We start from the raw sequence: 19212 nt of genomic DNA on the forward strand, positions 1-19212 counted from the left end.
AAAACGAAGTCGTATTAGACTTATTACAGATAACTTATCTGCAGTAAGTCAGTAACTGCAACAAAAGCGAACCCAATAATAAATATTCAAATAACTCAATCATAAATAAATATTTTGAAGACTCAGAAGAGTTATTATTCGGCTCTCGCATTCATTTACCACTAGGGTTAGCCTAGTGGTGTGAGGTGTGTGAGTTAGGGGTGTGTATAGTGTAGGGTGTTGTGTTCAATTCCTTGTAACCTCAGAAAAAAAAAGCATTCATTTAATTTTGTGTAACGTGTTATACTTTAGTTAAAGTAATTATATAAATTAAAAAGAAATTAAAAATCCAACTTGCATAAAGACAATTAAAGAGAACGCGGGATGCGGTGGACATCTAAGATTTGCTAGGAAAGAAATAAACTAGTGGTTCGTATTTGTCATTTGTTTCTGGGATGCTCTCAGGTAACGAATTTACCGTTGCCTGTGGCGTCTCAATTACTCTCTCTCTCTCTCTCTCCCTTTCTGGAGAGAACGCCCCAACATCACCATCTGAATCTCCATTGCATCACCTCTTCAACTTTTATACTCATACAACACAGCTTTTTGAAGATGAGGAGGTTTTAGCTACAAAACTCTTGTTTGCAGGGTGCCAAGAAAAAAGGTACCTTTCTCTTATGTTTTCTTTTGTTATATCTCTTGTTGATTTTCCTCAATTTTTTCTTTTTCTTTGTCTTGTTATGGATATTGATCAAGGTCAAGGCATTGGATTGGACATCTTGGCCCTGCAAGCTTGATTCTTTACTTGAAGGACCTTTTGGTTATCATTTTTTAATTGTGGTGGGACAGACATCATGGGGATCTCTCATGACAACGTAATTGGGCTTGTTTTGGCTCTGTCTTCCAGCATTTTCATTGGCTCTAGCTTTATAATTAAAAAGATGGGTCTTAGAAAAGCTGCCAGTAATGGGAAAAGAGCAGGTTCACCTCCTCTCGTATATATCTTTCCACCTTTCATCTGGGTTATATTAAAGTATCGAACTTGGTTTTTTCTTTTTCTTTTTTCTTTTATTGACATTAGGAACTATCTATTGTTCTTTAATTTGATCAGCCTCGGGAGGGCATGCGTATCTGTATGAGCCATTTTGGTGGGCTGGAATGATTTCAAGTGAGTCATTTTTCATTCTTTTTTTCTTTCCCTTTAATTTACATATTCTAATTCTAATCATTTACGTTAGCATTATTTCTGCATGAAATCCTTACAAGGTCTATTATGTAAGCTACCTATTAGTATTAAATAATATTCCTCTCGACTAATTTTGTTGCATGCGCGATCCAATTTATCATTAAGCAAATCAATCCTCCCAAGGCCATAGTTCCAAATTCCCACGTATAGTTTGTAATTGCAAACGTTTGTGTTTCTGTTCCCATTGAACATGAGAAAGTTTCATCAAGACATAAACCCATTTTCGGTATTTGATGCTAAATTATATGCTTAAATTTTTTTGTAGTGATTGTTGGGGAAATAGCCAATTTTGCGGCTTACGCATTTGCTCCTGCGCTCCTTGTAACCCCTTTGGGAGCTTTAAGCATCATTTTCAGGTAGGTAACATAGGCTTCTTCACAACAAATATATGGGTGTGCATATATATATATATATATATATATATATATCGGTTCCTCACTTCTGCTGTAGGTCGCTGATGATAGAAAAACTTGCAGTAAATAAATTATACTAAGATACGGAGCCGGATCCTGAAATTAACCAAAAAAAAAAAAAGTTTAGGATACAGAACGATACTGATGAAAGTGAGTGTTACTGCAAATTTTCTAATATACAGCAACCGGAGAGCTATTAACGCCTATATATATATAGGAGTATTATATTTATAAATTTTTTGTTACGGATCCTTCCCCTTATATATATATATATATATATATATATGAGGGGATATTCTTACTACCAAAAAAATTTACTACCAACTTACTACCTATCTAATCACCATTTAATCAACACTCTTTAGGAACTTTTTAGCATTCTCTCTTTTTGATCTAATTGTGATTAATACATAGTGGGTTGGTAGTAGATTTTTTTGATCGTAAGAATATTTCCTCTATATATATATATCGACTTTCAATATGGTTGCTACATGCATGAAATAGTAACAACCTCAGATAATGATGCAGTGCGATGCTAGCTCACTGTATCTTGGAAGAGAAATTGCACATCTTTGGCGTACTTGGATGTGCTCTATGCATGGTTGGATCTACAACTATTGTTTTGCATGCACCACGTGAAAAAGACATTCACTCTGTCAAAGAAGTGTGGCAACTTGCTACAGAACCAGGTATTCTTGAATCCTTAATTACTTGAGTGGGATGGGATGCCTTATGGATTCAAAGACATTCATTTCTGGTTAATTAAGCTAACATCCTAGGATTGTGTTTTTATTTTTATTTTTTATTCCATGAACACAGGTTTTATAGTCTACTCATGCGCTGTTGTGATACTAGTTTCCGTCCTTATTTTCCGTTATGCGCGAAGATATGGACAGAGCCACATGATCGTATATATTGGAATATGTTCTCTCACTGGCTCAATTACGGTATTAATTTCATGTTCTAATGTTCAATGCTCATACGTACGCATCAGGGATGACCATAAACTTGCCCTCTGCAAATTTAATGCTGATCCTAGTTTTTGCATAGGTTATGAGTGTGAAAGCAGTGGGAATAGCTTTGAAGCTTACATTTGAAGGGATGAATCAATTTATTTACTTTGAGACCTGGTTCTTTACGATGGTCGTGATAGGATGTTGCCTTTTGCAGATTAACTACTTGAACAAGGTAAGCTTTTGCATTATGTCTAAAATTAATGCATGTGCCATTATATATGTGCAGATTTGCATTTCATAATCTTGTATATACTTAGAAGACACTAGAAAGATGTTGAATATACAGAATATGTTCTAGTATATGATAATTTCCAGTGTACTTAACAGTTAAACTCTACTTCGTTTCAGCACTTTCTTAAAATGAATGGAAATAAGTATATGTTGAGATAGCAGTTCAGGATAATAACCATATGGGTTGTTCTGTTATGTAATTTCTCTAATTTGGAAAACATGTTTGCAGGCTCTGGACATATATAACACTGCTGTCGTATCACCAGTTTACTACGTCATGTTTACATCATTTACCATCATCGCCAGCATAATCATGTTTAAGGTGACTTGTTTCCTTCCATAATTTTGGATTTTTCTTTTTACATTTCTTACTTTAATTCAATGGTGTACATGGTGATGTTACTAAATTATCTGAACATAATGGTAGTTCATGGACCCAAAAAATGCTTAGTTCCTCACATTGCAAAGTAAAACTGAATGACGGCGATTACATAATCACTAATAGTATTGGATCAATCATAATTTCATGTGTATTATATAATATTGAGTTGAAGCAGTTTTGGTTGCGTTTGATTGTGTTTTGGTTTGTTCGTTGTTAAAACTGTTTTGTAGAATAATTACGAAAGCAGTTGTTTTCTGTGTTTTTTTTTTTGTTTTGAAAGTTAAAAACCAAAACAAAAAACAAAAACAACTCAGACATGTTCTCTAAATTTGATTCTAAAAACAAAAAAATAGTTACATTTTTTTTTACAAAACAGGCTTTACCAAACGAGTATTTTTGTTTTTTTGTTCCGAAAACTAAAAAACTGTTTTTAAAAACAGTAATCAAACAGAGCCAAATTTATTTTTTGTTTTCAATTGAGTATAAGAATAACATAGAAAGCCTAAAATCTGTCACAACGAGGCTTATCATTATTGATGAAGTTCTTTTTTATCTGCATAGCTTCATAGCTTTGTTAGGCTTATAGCTGCACAAGTCTTAAAACAATATCCCATTAAAAGAAACACTTAGTCGATGATGTATTATTTATTGTGCAGGAATGGGACACACAAAATGCTTCGCAGATTGCTACTGAGTTGTGTGGCTTTGTCACAATATTATCTGGGACGTTTCTACTTCACAAAACTAAGGATATGGGAAATAAACCCTCGGAAGCCCCTGTTTTTCCAAGTCCACAACATCCTACTAATACTCAAACACCTGGTAGCCAAGAAATTTGATTTGAATCTTGACTTGACATTTCAGTTCTCTTTTTACCTCCTGTTCCCTTCCAAGCTAAACAACAACTTTGTAATTTCCATTTAAAAAAAAAAGAAAAAGAATGATTAAAGTGAGAAACATGATGTAAATGTGAAAGATTAATTAAGAAAGCATATGTGATAACCTTAGGGACATATCATGATGTTAGTTTTTTTTATTAGATTACAAGTCTTTCTCTTCTGATTTCCTCCCCGTTCCCCTAGTGAATGAACAAGCGATTAGTGAGAACACCCAAAAATCTTAATCACGTGAATGAAAAACGATGCTAAAAAAACCGTGAGCAGCAGGATTCGAACCTGCGCGGGCAGAGCCCACATGATTTCTAGTCATGCCAGATAACCACTCCGGCATGCCCACATGTTTCTTGCGTTCCTTCAAAAGAGATTTTCACTAACATAAATAATAATAAAATCAGTGGAAAATTAAAAATTAATTCGCATCATGTAAATCGTATGGTTCCTGGCGACTCTAAAGTTTAGGATTAAGTTGAGGGGGGATAATTAAGAAAATGGATAATGTATCTTCGTCGATTATGATTCCTCGTATAATCATGTCATATTTTTTTCACGTGAGAAAATCCAAATCCTGTACAACTATATAGAGGTGTTTAGCAAAATTTCTGTTACACGAAGCAAGTCACTAAAAGATCTTTTTTTTTTCAACTCCCAAGAGTAGCTCAGTTGGTAACTGAGCTTTTAAGGGTTTGTTTGGGTTAGGGGTAGTCTTCGGACCGTACTCTGAGGACAAAGTGATTGGAGAAGGTTGAATAGAAATAACGAATGAAAATACTATACAAAAAAAAAAAAAAAAAAAAAAATCTTCTTTTCATTGGCTAATTACCATCCATTTATTTTTTAATTGTTAGTGGGCGATGAAAAAGGCAGAGTCAATTTTAATGTTTAAGTTAATCAATTTAATTGCTAAACTTTTAGTTTTGAGCTCAAAAAATAAAGTTAAAAGCAGCTTGTGTTTATATAAAAAATTTAGTATAAAAAATATTTTTGTAATATGATATTTTTTAACAAATATAGATTCTTGTATAAATCTAATTAAGGTGTATATTTAAATTATTAAAATATTCACAGATAATTAATTTGTATAAATGTTATCTTAACTCAAATGCATTAGTAATATCATCTTAGTGTATATATTTCGAGAGCTCTGAACTAATACTTTTTATACTATATTAGCTTAGTCTATTTTTTTTCACGATCTTTTAAGGGAAAGTACTTCTTATGTGACTGCAGAAGGAAAAAAGTGCAGCAACACAGGATACGTGTTCGAATCCTGGATTTTTTTTTTTTTTGACAGAATCCGCAAGTGTATCCTGGGATCCGCACGTGTATCCTAGTGTTAAAAATTTGCTACAACTTTTCTTATCAGCAGTCACATGAGAAGCGACGGACCCTTTTAATGTGAAATTATTTCTTGCTTCATATTAATAGTATGTCTGGCTTGACCAGACGTTGTTGTATCCAACGGTCGTTATCCTCCCACCTATTTATATTCCTTGATTTCTTCGTTTCTGAAAAGTTTAACATATTTATTATCCCACAAGTTGGTTCTCTTTGCCACATCAAAAAAATTGGTTACAATCCGTCAAAAATAACATTGCAACGGTATATGAGGGCGATTAGGTCATTAAAAAATCATTTTATTCTTTGTAGTCTTTTGTCCCTTCCAACTTCCTCACATAATCCATTACATTGAAAGGAATGCAAGCCCTAAATAAACACCAATTTGTTGACTTATAAAATTTGTGTTTTTGGTTGGTAAGTGAGTGAGCGAGTCTTCGGTCTACGTAGTCATGCGCTGCTTTAAGAGTCCGACCTCACCTAACTCTAATTTTATTATTTCTCAGCCACCCACTGGCCACTGCTATACTTGTTTTGTTCTTGTAACACTATTGCATTTTGGTGAATAATATAAGATAAAATCTGATAGTATAAGACTTGATTAAATTGTAATACTATCCAATATTTGGTATGGTAATGTATAAGAAAATATCTTCTAATATTTTAAAAATTAATATATTAAAAAAAATTATTTTAATATATTAATATTGAAATGCTATATTAGTTCTTGGGAATTATACTTATAAGCAATATTAATACATCAATTCCTTATCAGACATAATCTCACCTCCTTAGGCTTGATTAAGTTATACCTCATTTTGATGTGTTAATGAGTTCTGCTGTATAAGCTTATACTATACGATAGTCACACCAAACAACTGAAAATGTGATAACGTATAGTATAAGCTTATACTATCAAGCCTTATACATCACACCAAAAGGCCCCTTATTCCATTAGTTAGTCAATAATGTGACCTCTATCTACCTGTTATATATACGATTTGTTTTTCTTTTGCAATTAATATATATATATATATATATATATAAGAAAAATATTTCTCAAGTCTAAAATTATGTTGTTTTATTTATTTATTTTTTGATATTAATTGATTTATCTTTAAATGGTCATGATTCACTTTTTCTCTCTCTTTCTTTATCACCATTGATTCATCTTTGTACGGTTACGATTTAGCGGCCGAAGATAAAATTATCTCAAGCAGCTTGAGAAATGATAAGCTATATATATATATATATAATCAATCCTTCTCCTCTGTCCTCTATGATGACTGAAAAACTTAAAAAAGCTATGTTCTACAAAGAACGACATAAACTTTTTTTCTCCCACCCAAAACGATATAGTTTTTAGGAGACCGGATAGAATGTTAGGTTTTAGGATTTATTATTCTTATGTTGCATAAAATATAATCTATCTCCTACACGCATAAATTCAAGATGGATCTCACTTTATTTTTTTTTCTCTCTTCTCCTAAAAATGGGCCTCACCTGCACCAATGAGTGTGTAGGAGATAATACTTATCTTCTACTACATAAGAAAACTATTACCCTAGGTTTTATGACATGACAAATAATAAATGGGTTCGCTTTTTCTGCTACTGCAGATAAGTTATCTGCAGTAAGCCCAATATGACGTTGTTTTGGACGGAAATCATGGTATTTTTGTAATTTTAATTTTTCTCAGAGTTATAATAGTCTTCATATTTATAATTTTTTAAGATTTCAATACAAAAACGACATCGTTTTAGTAATAAATGCAGATAACTTATCTGCATTAACTGCATAAATATTTTTCCCTTAATAAATTCATATATATATATATATATGGGTTTATTATTTCTCTGGTCATATGAAATAAAAATTATCTCCTTCAACTCTAAAACTATGTGGTTTTCAGGGTTAGGTGAATTAACGAAGGACGTTTTAACAAAATTCATATACTAAAGAAACAAACAAAATTACTAAAATATCCTTTCATGTATTCATAAAATCGTGATGGACAATAATTTAAGAATAAACATATCTATGTGCTAAGTTATATATGTGTTTGGAGGTTATAAATCATGTGATTTTGATATTTGTTAGGAAAGAGAAATAGGAGAAAAACGCCATTCATTTTTATTGTTTTCTTTTCTCGTAAACAACCTTGCTGCATGATTAAGGTTTGTTCCGCTATTATATTAATTAAGAGCCAATCACCGCAAATTATGGATCACACTCTTTTGAAGAATATATACCTCTTAGTTATTATACTTTTGGTGAAAGTAATACTACTTTTCATTGCATTTAGTTTTATTTAATTTGACCAAATTTAAATAAATAAAGTTTTAAGACAAATTTCTACAATTCAACCCAAGCAATCAGATGCACTTACATTAAGAGATCAAGACAAATAATAACTGGCCGTCAAACATAGTTAAAGAAGCTTAATTAAGATGATATCAATTTGTAATACTAACTACACCGATTTTGAAATGAACTGTAGAATGAATTATCCTATGAATTTTATTTTATGTTTTTGAATTTAAAATTTGTAGTTTCACCTAACGCTGGAGCCTCTCATAGTAGAGTCCTTGTAGAAATTATCCGTGACCAAGCCAAACAAGTCCTTGATCGTTTGCAATTATCGAATTTCCATTCAGTTTCGTAATAGCCTTTCTTATTTTAATAACAAAGCTACAATATATTGACCTTTCAAATTTTCAAAATAAGTCCTTAATTCCACATATGATTGGTAAGTAAGAGTCTTCAGTCCATGGAGTCATGCGGAGTTTGCAAGTGGAAGATAATAACTCACCTACCCTCCAATACTAGTTTAACACTTCATAGCCTCCCTCCCACAATACACTTTTTCTCTTCTTATTTTCAATTATTAAAAAGAGTTTTGGTCAGTTAAGCATGTGATCTCCATCTACCCACTCTCTCTTCTCCAATATATAAATACATTTCTTCGGGACTAGTTTGTAACACACACCCGATGCATCATATCTTAAAAGATTAGCTACAACGTGCTAAGCATATCAACACTTCCTTTCCCTTTATATATAACCTTAACCTACCATTCATCTTTTCTTCGTCCTGTTTCTTCGTTGCAAATTCAGAGAAGAAGATGGTGAGTGTTGATGAGATACGCAAGGCACAACGGGCAGAAGGCCCTGCCACTGTCTTGGCAATTGGCACTGCAACTCCTCCAAACTGCGTGGAGCAGAGTACCTACCCTGATTATTATTTCCGTATCACAAACAGTGAGCACAAGATTGAGCTCAAAGAAAAATTTAAGCGCATGTGTAAGATATCTCTCACATATATCTTCATTTCATTTTATTTACGTGCTTAATTGTATATATATATTGCTTAGTTTTGATCATGGCATGCACAAAACATTAGGACTAATGAAACTGCATATATATATATATATATATAATTTTTTTCAGGCGATAAGTCAATGATAAAGAAGCGATATATGTATTTGACAGAAGAGATCCTGAAGGAGAATCCAAGTATATGTGAGTATATGGCACCTTCATTGGATGCAAGGCAAGACATGGTGGTTGTGGAAGTGCCAAAGCTAGGAAAAGAGGCAGCAGCAAAGGCCATCAAGGAATGGGGTCAACCCAAGTCCAAGATTACTCACCTCATCTTTTGCACCACAAGTGGTGTGGATATGCCTGGTGCTGACTACCAGCTCACAAAGCTCTTGGGTCTTCGACCATATGTGAAGCGTTACATGATGTACCAACAAGGTTGCTTTGCTGGTGGCACTGTCCTTCGTTTGGCCAAAGACTTGGCTGAAAATAACAAAGGTGCTCGTGTGTTAGTTGTTTGTTCAGAGATCACTGCAGTCACTTTCCGTGGCCCCAGTGACACTCATCTTGATAGCCTTGTGGGGCAAGCATTGTTTGGAGATGGTGCAGCTGCTGTTATTGTTGGTTCAGACCCATTACCTGAGGTTGAGAAGCCTCTGTTTGAACTTGTATGGACTGCACAGACAATTCTACCAGATAGTGAAGGAGCAATTGATGGTCACCTTCGTGAAGTTGGATTAACATTCCATCTCCTAAAGGATGTTCCTGGGCTCATCTCGAAGAACATTGAGAAAGCTTTGGTTGAAGCATTTCAACCATTAGGTATATCTGATTACAATTCTATCTTTTGGATAGCACATCCAGGTGGACCAGCAATTCTAGACCAAGTTGAGGCTAAATTAAGTTTGAAACCTCAAAAAATGGAGGCAACTCGACATGTGCTTAGTGAATATGGTAACATGTCAAGTGCATGTGTGTTATTCATATTGGATGAAATGAGGAGGAAGTCCAAGGAAGATGGACTTGCCACAACAGGTGAGGGGCTTGAATGGGGTGTTCTCTTCGGTTTCGGACCTGGACTCACTGTTGAGACCGTTGTGCTCCGCAGTGTTGCAGTTTAATTGCCTAAATATGCTATACTACTGTCTATGTTTTCTAACAATATTCATATGTTATTTTATACTCTCTTTTTTTTCTTTTTCTTTTTGGGATTAAATCTTCGCTTGCTTCGTTGATCACTTGAATAATGTTCATTTTTGTATTCAAGTCTGTATTGATATTGCTTCAAGGTACCGTTCCAAATCGAATTTATAAACGAATATTTGACTATTTGCAATTTCATATGTATTTGCTGGTAGTGATGAATATTCTACCTTTTTTCACTTAATTAGGATAAGGATGTTAAAGGGATTATTAAAGAAAAAAAAGAAACACTTTCGTAGGTAAGACTCGGGTAAGATAACCTCAATCCATTACCATTAAACCAATTCTAATAGTTTTTATCTTTATCCATTTTTTATGTTGAATCAGATTTTATTTTCTTTATTTTAAATAACTACATATACTTCGTTAATTTACTTGACTTGTTTTATTTTATTTAAAAAAAAAGAGTAAAATAACTACGCTTTTGATGTAGCTTTCGAATTTGTAAGTGTAAACTTATAACGGAAACGAAGAAACACCAGAACTATATATAATATTGCTATATAAAAAAGTATATATAATATTAAATCTACCAATTCCAAACAAATAACGTTGTCAATTAAAATTAATACAATTAAATCAATGACCCAATTATAGATGCAATGTTTATAACTAACAAATATAATATCAATTGGGTCAGGATCATTTTAACTAGTGTAAGTTACACTCTTAATCTTGTCCGTTAATCCCACTTAAATCTAAGGGCTCAAATTTTTTAGTAATGTGAGTCATTAGATACAAATGGATCAATGGTCAAGATTGAGTATAAGATTTCTAACTCTTACACCGGTGTAAGAATATCCTGCCCCATATCAATAAATAAGTATATACCATTTAGGCTATCACGTGCTCACAAAGTGATAAGATTTCAATCATTGACATTTTCAATTCCAGCACAATATCTGATTAACCGATCAAGATCATTCAAATGCCAAATATACCTATTTAGCATGTCAGTTTCCAGTCTAAAATGCAGAAAATCATCTTTTTAAGACATTTGTTTCACCAAGTAGATAACACGAGTTTGAGCAGGTGACAAAGAATTTCAATCAAATACAGAGATTCCAGAGGTATCTACAATGAGCATGGCATATATGAGAATATCCTTAGCCTGAACTATCACTGGCTGGAGGATCAAACTGCAACTGTTTTATAAGTACTTTTTCAATTGCATCAACGAAGCTCGATATATTTTGCCGAATATGAGTATCTAAAGAGTTAGCCAACTTCTGAAAAATCAATAACCCAAACGAAAAAAGTCAGCACGGAAATCTTCCAATCATTTTTTACATGGTAAAAGAAGATTATATACCCCCAATTTCCATTTATTTTACAGTTTAGAACACGAGGCCCCAAATATGACATCGGAACATATAATTAGTCGCCAATTACAACTTGCTAATTTCCAAGAGTCCACAGGCTATTCCACTAGGCTACATGTTGGACTAAGCTACTCAGGTATTTCAATTGGTTAAGCAAAAAATTAAGTAGGAACATAGAGGTAAAACATTGAAAATGGTTGTACACATCCACATAACACAAGGAAGAATAATGACAGAGAAAATTTATAGCTAACACAGTGAAATTCTCTCACCTCAACTTTGCAATGAAAGCTTAGAGAAGTTCTCTTCAAATTATCTGATACCTTGATGGATATCAGATTCAATGGAGAACCAAATAGTGGCCAACCATGAGACAACTTTATGTATGAATCAATTCCTCCAGCCATATGAGCTACTATAATCTCATCTTTGTCCAAATATTCAAGCGAATATCTACATTGAGACATAAAATAGTGAATAGCACGAGAACACTGAATCATAGACCAAATTTAAGAACATCAAAGCAAAAGGACTATATAACAGACTCACCTCGATTTATTAGCATCCTTTACCACAAGGCGCCTAAGTGTGCTTAGTATAATTCTATCTTGCACTTTTTGTACAAACCACTGCAATGAGGACTTACTGCATTATGGTACATGATAGTCAGGAAGTATGATATATCCGATAACGAATGGTGGGTAAGAGACTGAGAAAACCTAACAGGAAAAAAGTGGACATTGCAAACCTGACAGACTTTGCCGCATCAACAATGTCATTAACATATATATCATTTGGAAAAACCTAATAACAATACCAAAAACATCAATAAGTCATCAAGAGATGATAAGGATTATAAAAATGCTCAATTAAATTAATGAGTTACTTAGATAATGTTTTTGATATGCTGTTCTTAAGGCATAACCAAACAGGAGCATATCAAAAGCATCCACCAATTCCCCTCAAAGGAGAGGATTAGGGGGGTAAAATGCAAATATGTTTTTGTTTAATGGCAGGATCACATGCAAAGCATCAAGCAATAGTACTAACGAATAGAAATAATATCCTATAGCACCTAATCTTATAATTAACCTTTCTTAAATCTTCTACAAAAGCTTAAGTTCACAGCATAATTTGATACTAGGGATCCAAGAAATGTCTGTTGTAATGAAATTGGGAAAGGAAAAAAAGGAAAACATTCCATCACACTAGGATCTTTACGAATAATTACATATTGGAATGGGGTTCTTTCATATAATATAACGAGAAAAATAGCTCCACGACTGCTAAATTTTCTAAATTCATTCTCTAACATTTTCAGTGCAAAACAACATATACAGAGTATTCATCACCTACAACAAAGGTGCTAAAATTAAAAATAGAAATAACTAGAGTAGAGATCATATATTAAAAGCAAACCCTCACAAGTTATATCCCGTGTAAGTATAAAAGTTGAAGAAACTAAAATCAGTCATCATCTAAACTTGAACCACTAAAATCAGTGATAACTATAACGGCCATGTTTACTATCAAACTTAAACCACAAAATAATTATTTCATGAGCGACTGACATAAAAGCTGAAATCTTGCCTCTCATAATTATTTTATGACATAAAAGCCTCTCATTTTTTCTTAGGATCTTACCTAAATGATGGCATTCAAACTGTTAATTTTTCCTAACAGAGTTGTTGGTTCATACCAGTATGTTTCTACATCAGTGCTGAACCCAATTGTTAAATATATTGAACAATGATCCTCCTCACAACCAAATCAAATTAAGAAATAATGATCTGTTTTTAAACCTGAACATTCTTTAACTTCATAGTCCCCTCAAAAACTTCAATTAATAACTCATGATTCAGCTCAGCTACATCAATGGTATCTTCAGCTATCTCGAAGCATGAAAGACCTTCTAATTTTGGCATGTAAGTATGCATTGACAACCTAATGCAATTCTCATCAAATGCAAGAACTTTTAGACCCGTCAATGCATCCTCAATCTGCTCCACAGCATCAAACCTGAACAAGGGAACAAGATGAGTAGTAAGCCATATAGTACAGATAAATATTCAGAGAGTAAGCGAGAGTAGCTGAACTTACCATTTGACCTTACACTGAAGATCCTGCAAAGACTTTAGAACTGACTTCATTTCATCAATCTTATTAGCAAGTTCTAATTGCTGCAATATACGAAAGGAAAAAGTACAGCAGAAGTATACTCTTAATATAAAAGTTAAAGTAAGGAACTACAAAAATATTTGCTGTAAAAGAACCAGATAAAGGATTACAAAATGATTAGTCTCCACGTCTTCGAAATTAATTCAGTGCCCAAGAAGAAAATAAACAGCAAGTAGCGTGGCAAAGTCAAGAACACCTCTAAATTCTTGTCTAGATTGACAACGGTCAAATTAGAACAATCATCTGCCAGCATTGGGGAATCACTGCCTTCAGTAGCCTCTGATGTCTTCTGATCCTATAATTATTAGAAGCAAATGTCAAAATATGATTACAACATGGAAAACAAACTCCCCTACAACTGATTAGCCAAAGGAATGGTTAATGAGCTAAAGCATAAAAAGTTCAATTGCTTCTCAATTCTAAAAACAAAAAGAGAAGAAAGTAGCAAGTACGAACCTTTGATGTAATATAATCTAAAGAACATTCCAATTCTTCAAGTTTGGCCCCCAAGGTAATACGATCTGGAAAAAGGAGAATAATGATGATTTTATTGAATGATCCATGCTGGTGGTGGTGAATAAAAGAAAGAAAGAAAGAAAGGCGTTAGTGAGAGTGAGACTCACGATCGTTATGAGTTTTGGCGAGAAGGTCAATCTGGTTTGCAACATGGGTGGTTTCAACCTCGACCTTATTAAGTTCCTCTTTCAAATGCTCAAGGTAAGCATCTGGAACAATAAAAATTAAAATTCGCACAAGACGCATTGCATAAGAAAAAAGAATTAAGGAATACTAAGGAGGAGGAGGAGTTAAGTTACCGGAATCTTGAATTCCTAAAAATGCGAGATCGGAGAACTCCGATACAATCTGCTCCACTCTGCTCTGTACGAGTGAAATTTCAAAGTGAAATCATTAATTGGGAAAGTGAGAGTGAGAGTGAGAAGACAACTAAGAATAACTAACCTCGACATGAAGAGCACAGTCGTTGAGTAAATTGTGGCCATCCAAAGGGTTTAATTCGTCGTCATTGCAAATCTTCTGAATCTCCGCCATTTGACTGAAGCACAGAAACGAACGAACGGCGTCAAAGAGAGACAGAATAACAAAAACAAGAAGAAAGAGAGAAAGAAAATACCTGCGGAGGGCACTTGCTTCTACCATTTCTCTTGCCATTCAAAGTTCAAACAACGAAAGAATTGGGACCAAATTTCAAATCTTATGTTTCCCTTGCTTTTCCTTCTTTCTTTCTTTTTTTTCAAACTTGTCGTTTCAACTAATCAGTGTTCTCATTTCTCTCTCATTTACAAACAAAAATCAAGTGTGTATATAGCACTATAGCTAGTTAAAATTTCACTCAAACGATGATTTGATTTATTTTTGGGTTCGTTTTTTCTACTGTTTTAGATAATTTTTATTTGGATTTTATAAGAGTTATGTCGTAGGAAAAGTGACTGTGTTGTTATCAAAAAAAAAAAAAAAAGTGATTGTGTTACGTTTTGCGTGCCGGAGTTTTTTTTTTTTTTTTTTGCTTAAAAAATTGTGGGTCCCACAAAATGTTGTGTGTAGAAAAATTGTTGTGGTCATGTTAAATGATAGATGTAAATCCCTTTTTATTTAGACTTTAATGTTTTTAAAGTGAATTCAAAACGATGTCGTTTTGGGTTAAAAAATTATAAAATTATAATGAAAAAGATTATTATAACCCTGGAATAAATTATAATTACAAAAATTCCTTGATTTTCGTCTCAAAACGACGTTGTTTTGAGCTCAATGTAGATAAGTTATCTGCATTGACTTTAGAAAAAGCGAACCCTTTTATTCAATATTTATCAGAACGATATCATTTTGCAGCGAAAATATGATGTATTTGTAATTTTAATTTATTTTAATATTATAATAGTCTTTATCATTCTATTTTTTTAATTTTTCAATCTTAAAACGATGTTATTTCGGTGTATATTAAACAAAATTATCTAAAGTAATATTAAATATATTTTTCCTTTATTTTTATTTGAAATTTTGTATTTATTCCTCAATTCATAAAATTTTGCAATTTTTAATAAAACCCTACTTATTTAATGAAGGAAAATTATTTTCTCATGTTATATGAGAATAATTATCTCATGTAGCATAAACAATATTACAAGTGAGATTCACAGATAAAAAAAAAGAAAAAAAAAAAGATAAAATCTATCTTTATTTTATGCATAAGAATTTAATTTTTCTCGTATAAAATAAGAGAAATATATTCTTTTAATTAATGTATAGAGTGTATATGTTTGGAGAGAGTCTCCACAAAAGTCCAAAACACTGAGAAAATATACAGATGGCGACGCTGCCCATTCGGTTGATAATATATTGGTTGAACTGACACGGGCTAATGATATTAATATTGGTGCTTACCGAAAAATAATAATATTAATATTGGTATTATGACTACATATGGCACTAGATCCTGATCGTATCTATCTATAGTGAAAGCAAATGCCCACAATTGGAGGACTATAGGCAAAATGGCAGGTGTGAAAAACTTGTGATTCGCCTTCACTTCGTTTTTATTTTTGTGTGGATAACATAACTGATAACACCATCTTTTTAACAATATATATGTGACAAAACGAAATCAAAAGATTGGGCCATAAACACTTACAGATATAAATACACAACTTGTCACATAATAATCTTCAGCAAACAATAAATGTACAATGGGAAAAACAAAAAACAAAAAATAAAAAATAAGCATATTGTTTTGACAAAACTAATTAAATATCCAGACACTACGTTTGGTGGGCAAGAGTTGTTGCTGCACGACCAAAACAGAAGCACGGGTCTCAAAATCAGGTGAAGCAAGAAAATCACCGACAACACCTAATTCAGGAAATTCACTCCAGTTTGTAAGTCCATCTGTTTGAGGAGAGTGGATTCCATGGCGTCTCCCAACTATGAAAAAGTCATGCTCATTCACTATATCACGAAGAAAAGCTGCTGTCTCCGCTCCATCCTTTGCTGTTATCTCTTGATACCTTACATTTGGTGAATGCTTCACATCTTCAAGCATCTCATTATCATCCAGTAGATCCTCCAATTCTGCTACACAAACTAGGTGGTAAACATCCAGGTTTATCCTCGGGTTCCTTATTGCTCGTTTGGCTATGCACAAAACCTCTTGATCATCTTTTCCACCCAAATAAATAACGGCTAATCGAGTGGTTGTGTCTCTTATTGAGTGGGAAGCTCGGCTAACAAGTATTCCAACCGAGCATGGAGCCACTTCTAGTACCTTACAATTTAGGGCCCTTATGTTCTTGTCATCAGATTCAACTCCACCATCTATGGACCTTCTTTGATGAAACGGAAGTATTATCATGGATGTAACTTTGTCCAACGCAAGGTGGCAAACATCTTCATACATGAGGTTTGGTGGTGATATTGCTGTGTAAGCGTATGCTGTTACAGCTTCTGGATTGTCATGCTCATATATATCAAAAGCAAGAATGATATCATCTGAGTATGACTTGTGAGAACCCGATTCTTGCCTTTGAAGACGATGGGGAATGAAAATTGGCACTGCCCTCCCAACTAGCTCGATCAGATGCAATGCATCAACAGTTATTGGATATTCTGTTGTTGGACAACTCAAGTCAAGGACATCTATCATGGATGATATATTGTTTGGTTTATGAATGCACACAAGCATCCTCAGTTCAGAGTTTGGTTTTAAACTCATTATGTTCCTTTTCTGATAGCCAGCATATTTTCTTGTAGGATCATACAAAACCTTCACAGAACATTGCACGATGCTTGCTACGAACATTACGCTTATCATCATCATTCCATATACTTGGCCATCCATGAACTGCATGCACGCACACACACACATATAATAATTATTGATTTAGCTAGATAGAGAGTATATATATTATATATAGGGTTCGTCATATTACATGACGGATCCATAAGGATACGGTATCGGATCCTGCAGGACACTGTATCCGATCCTGCAGGATACGGTATCGAATCCTGTTGCAGGACGAAACAGTGTCATTCCTATAACATGACAAATTGATTTTCCATATATATATACATAAAATGTTATTAATTAATTAAGGACTTGTTAGGAAGTGAAAATATAATACCTTAGCGTCGTATAAGGCACAGTAGGTGCCGACTTCCACTACGCCTTTGGCGTTCAAAATGAGGGCAAGAGATAAAGCATCAGTGGCGGGCATGTTGCAACAGAGGGCAGGTAGAAAGCATGCTATTATTTTGAGAATATGGGCACAGATGACGACGACAATAATAGTAAAAACTACTGGTGAATAATGCATGGAAAAATCTGCTTTCAATACACAGGTAGTCACAAAGATTGGCAGAAAGAACCAAGTACCAAAGAACTCAAGCTTCTTAACCAATGCAGATCCTAATGGAGGTCCTTCAGGCACAGACAATCCTAAAACGAAAGCTCCCAGAACAAAATCTTGATTTATCTTAACTGAAACCCAACCTAAACCAAAGACCATCACGATGATAAGATAAATGTAACCATCCTTCACAGGTCTTCCTTCTGGAGTATGTTTGATGATCCAAAACATTGCTGGCCGAAACAATGCTGGGATAAGGATAATGAAGGCAACATAGGAGATCAGGCTTGTTGAAAGGACTTTCCTATCAGCAGAAACAACAATCGCATGGCCAATGTTTGCAAGAGTTGAGCTCAATATGTCACTGACCAATGCAGAGGATAATGACAATCTGCCAAGTTCCGAGTTTTGGATTTGAAGTTCGTTGAGGAGGGAAGCAATGACTGGAAATGAAACTGTCGTGTGCGATGCAAATGCCAGAAAAATTTCTCGATGTTTGTCTATCTTTTTATAGGCATCGAAGAATAACAATAAAGGTGCCAAACCAACAAGTAACGGTACAAACAATCCAATTAAGGAAATGCTCCATGCCTTGTTTCCCGTCCTTGTTATCATGCTAAAGTCCATTTGAACACCATTTATGAAGATGAAGAGTACATAACCAATGGACGATATTGTTGAAATGACATCGTGAGTTCCATAAGGAAACAACACCTTGGTGTAAGTGTCCAATGGCTCTAGCTGAAGTGAAGCAGCGAGAATTAGGCCAGCCTGCAGATGTAAATGAGTGTCTTTTTAGCAAAAAATAAAACTAATAATATTAACGAAAGATTGTCTACATAAATAAAATTGTTCAAGGCCACGTACGGATGAAAAAGAAAAACTTCTTACCATCATTTGTGAAATAAATTGAGGGAGTACCAAGGGCTTGAGGAGCAAACGAAAGATTTGGGTGAGAGCAAAAATGATAAGGACCTGCAACTCAAACATTGGGAGAAAGGATTTCATTGGAGTCCTGCCATTTTCTTTGCCACCCCATAAGCCATCAGAAACAGTATGGGGAGGAGCATCATAGCAAACATTGTACCAGGTTTCATTTATTTTTGTAATTGTCTTGAATAACGTTTCATTTGCATTGTAATTCATTTTTGCAGCGCAATCAATCGGTAGTTCCCACGAGAGAGAGAGAGAGAGCAGATATGAGAATGAGAATGAAAATTCAATCGACAGGAAATTATATATATAAGGAAATATCTATTATAACTGCTTGAGCCATTGAATTTGACAGAGGTAACGATAACAGCTTGTTTGTTTTTTCGTTATGTTGGAA

General features: G+C 33.9%; 4 protein-coding genes and 1 non-coding gene across 8 annotated transcripts; 2 read left to right on the top strand and 3 right to left on the bottom strand.

The window, feature by feature from the left end:
• Positions 1–452: 452 nt before the first annotated feature.
• LOC133312026 (probable magnesium transporter NIPA1) lies at positions 453–4273 on the top strand. The gene is made up of 9 exons (XM_061513160.1): positions 453–643; positions 736–960; positions 1091–1147; positions 1491–1581; positions 2167–2327; positions 2458–2585; positions 2689–2826; positions 3115–3207; positions 3924–4273. The coding sequence occupies exons 2-9, from the start codon at positions 834–836 to the stop codon at positions 4104–4106; spliced, it is 978 nt and encodes a 325-aa protein (XP_061369144.1). The 5' UTR covers positions 453–643; positions 736–833; the 3' UTR covers positions 4107–4273.
• A 148-nt stretch (positions 4274–4421) lies between these two features.
• On the bottom strand, positions 4422–4503 carry TRNAS-AGA (transfer RNA serine (anticodon AGA)). Its single transcript has one exon. It is a non-coding gene; the product is annotated as a tRNA-Ser (tRNA).
• A 3942-nt stretch (positions 4504–8445) lies between these two features.
• Positions 8446–10056, top strand: LOC133312033 (chalcone synthase 1B). 2 transcript variants are annotated; one of them, XM_061513170.1, is made up of 2 exons: positions 8446–8803; positions 8951–10056. In XM_061513170.1, the coding sequence occupies exons 1-2, from the start codon at positions 8626–8628 to the stop codon at positions 9940–9942; spliced, it is 1170 nt and encodes a 389-aa protein (XP_061369154.1). In that variant the 5' UTR covers positions 8446–8625; the 3' UTR covers positions 9943–10056. The 2 variants fall into 2 exon arrangements, with proteins under 2 accessions (XP_061369154.1, XP_061369155.1); XM_061513171.1 differs by having other exon boundaries at positions 8679–8803; positions 8993–10056.
• Positions 10057–10939: 883 nt separating this feature from the next.
• On the bottom strand, positions 10940–14795 carry LOC133312022 (uncharacterized). 3 transcript variants are annotated; one of them, XM_061513155.1, is made up of 12 exons: positions 14657–14795; positions 14485–14578; positions 14340–14403; positions 14148–14249; positions 13981–14045; positions 13721–13813; positions 13447–13526; positions 13149–13365; positions 12095–12150; positions 11896–11991; positions 11619–11799; positions 10940–11253 (listed from the first exon to the last, which is right to left on the bottom strand). In XM_061513155.1, exons 1-12 carry the CDS (start codon positions 14692–14694, stop codon positions 11131–11133), a joined length of 1209 nt encoding a protein of 402 aa, XP_061369139.1. In that variant the 5' UTR covers positions 14695–14795; the 3' UTR covers positions 10940–11130. The 3 variants fall into 3 exon arrangements, with proteins under 3 accessions (XP_061369139.1, XP_061369138.1, XP_061369140.1); XM_061513154.1 differs by having other exon boundaries at positions 13721–13819; XM_061513156.1 differs by having other exon boundaries at positions 13721–13819; positions 14340–14398; positions 14657–14692.
• A 1484-nt stretch (positions 14796–16279) lies between these two features.
• LOC133312046 (cation/H(+) antiporter 4-like) lies at positions 16280–19028 on the bottom strand. Its single transcript, XM_061513186.1, has 3 exons — positions 18774–19028; positions 17658–18653; positions 16280–17377 (listed from the first exon to the last, which is right to left on the bottom strand). The coding sequence occupies exons 1-3, from the start codon at positions 19026–19028 to the stop codon at positions 16280–16282; spliced, it is 2349 nt and encodes a 782-aa protein (XP_061369170.1).
• Between the last annotated feature and the right edge of the window lie 184 nt (positions 19029–19212).

The sequence above is a fragment of the Gastrolobium bilobum genome, unplaced genomic scaffold (assembly GCF_033153095.1).
Source record: "Gastrolobium bilobum isolate Gb01-03AN ecotype WA unplaced genomic scaffold, APGP_CSIRO_Gbil_v1 utg23192, whole genome shotgun sequence".
Lineage (NCBI taxonomy): Eukaryota > Viridiplantae > Streptophyta > Magnoliopsida > Fabales > Fabaceae > Gastrolobium > Gastrolobium bilobum.

Excerpts from the sequence above, each read along its gene's own strand:
- LOC133312026 (XM_061513160.1), top strand. The coding sequence starts at position 834 with ATGGGGATCTCTCATGACAACGTAATTGGGCTTGTTTTGGCTCTGTCT. Across the intron at positions 961-1,090 it reads CAGTAATGGGAAAAGAGCAG|CCTCGGGAGGGCATGCGTAT; the intron begins GTTCACCTCCTC and ends TAATTTGATCAG. Across the intron at positions 1,582-2,166 it reads GCTTTAAGCATCATTTTCAG|TGCGATGCTAGCTCACTGTA; the intron begins GTAGGTAACATA and ends ATAATGATGCAG.
- LOC133312033 (XM_061513170.1), top strand. The coding sequence starts at position 8,626 with ATGGTGAGTGTTGATGAGATACGCAAGGCACAACGGGCAGAAGGCCCT. Across the intron at positions 8,804-8,950 it reads AGAAAAATTTAAGCGCATGT|GCGATAAGTCAATGATAAAG; the intron begins GTAAGATATCTC and ends AATTTTTTTCAG.
- LOC133312022 (XM_061513154.1), bottom strand. The coding sequence starts at position 14,694 with ATGGCAAGAGAAATGGTAGAAGCAAGTGCCCTCCGCAG. Across the intron at positions 14,579-14,656 it reads GAAGCAAGTGCCCTCCGCAG|TCAAATGGCGGAGATTCAGA; the intron begins GTATTTTCTTTC and ends TCTGTGCTTCAG. Across the intron at positions 12,151-13,148 it reads TGAAGTTAAAGAATGTTCAG|GTTTTTCCAAATGATATATA; the intron begins GTTTAAAAACAG and ends TATTGTTATTAG.
- LOC133312046 (XM_061513186.1), bottom strand. The coding sequence starts at position 19,028 with ATGAATTACAATGCAAATGAAACGTTATTCAAGACAATTACAAAAATA. Across the intron at positions 18,654-18,773 it reads AATTTATTTCACAAATGATG|GCTGGCCTAATTCTCGCTGC; the intron begins GTAAGAAGTTTT and ends TTACATCTGCAG. Across the intron at positions 17,378-17,657 it reads GTGCCTTATACGACGCTAAG|TTCATGGATGGCCAAGTATA; the intron begins GTATTATATTTT and ends GCGTGCATGCAG.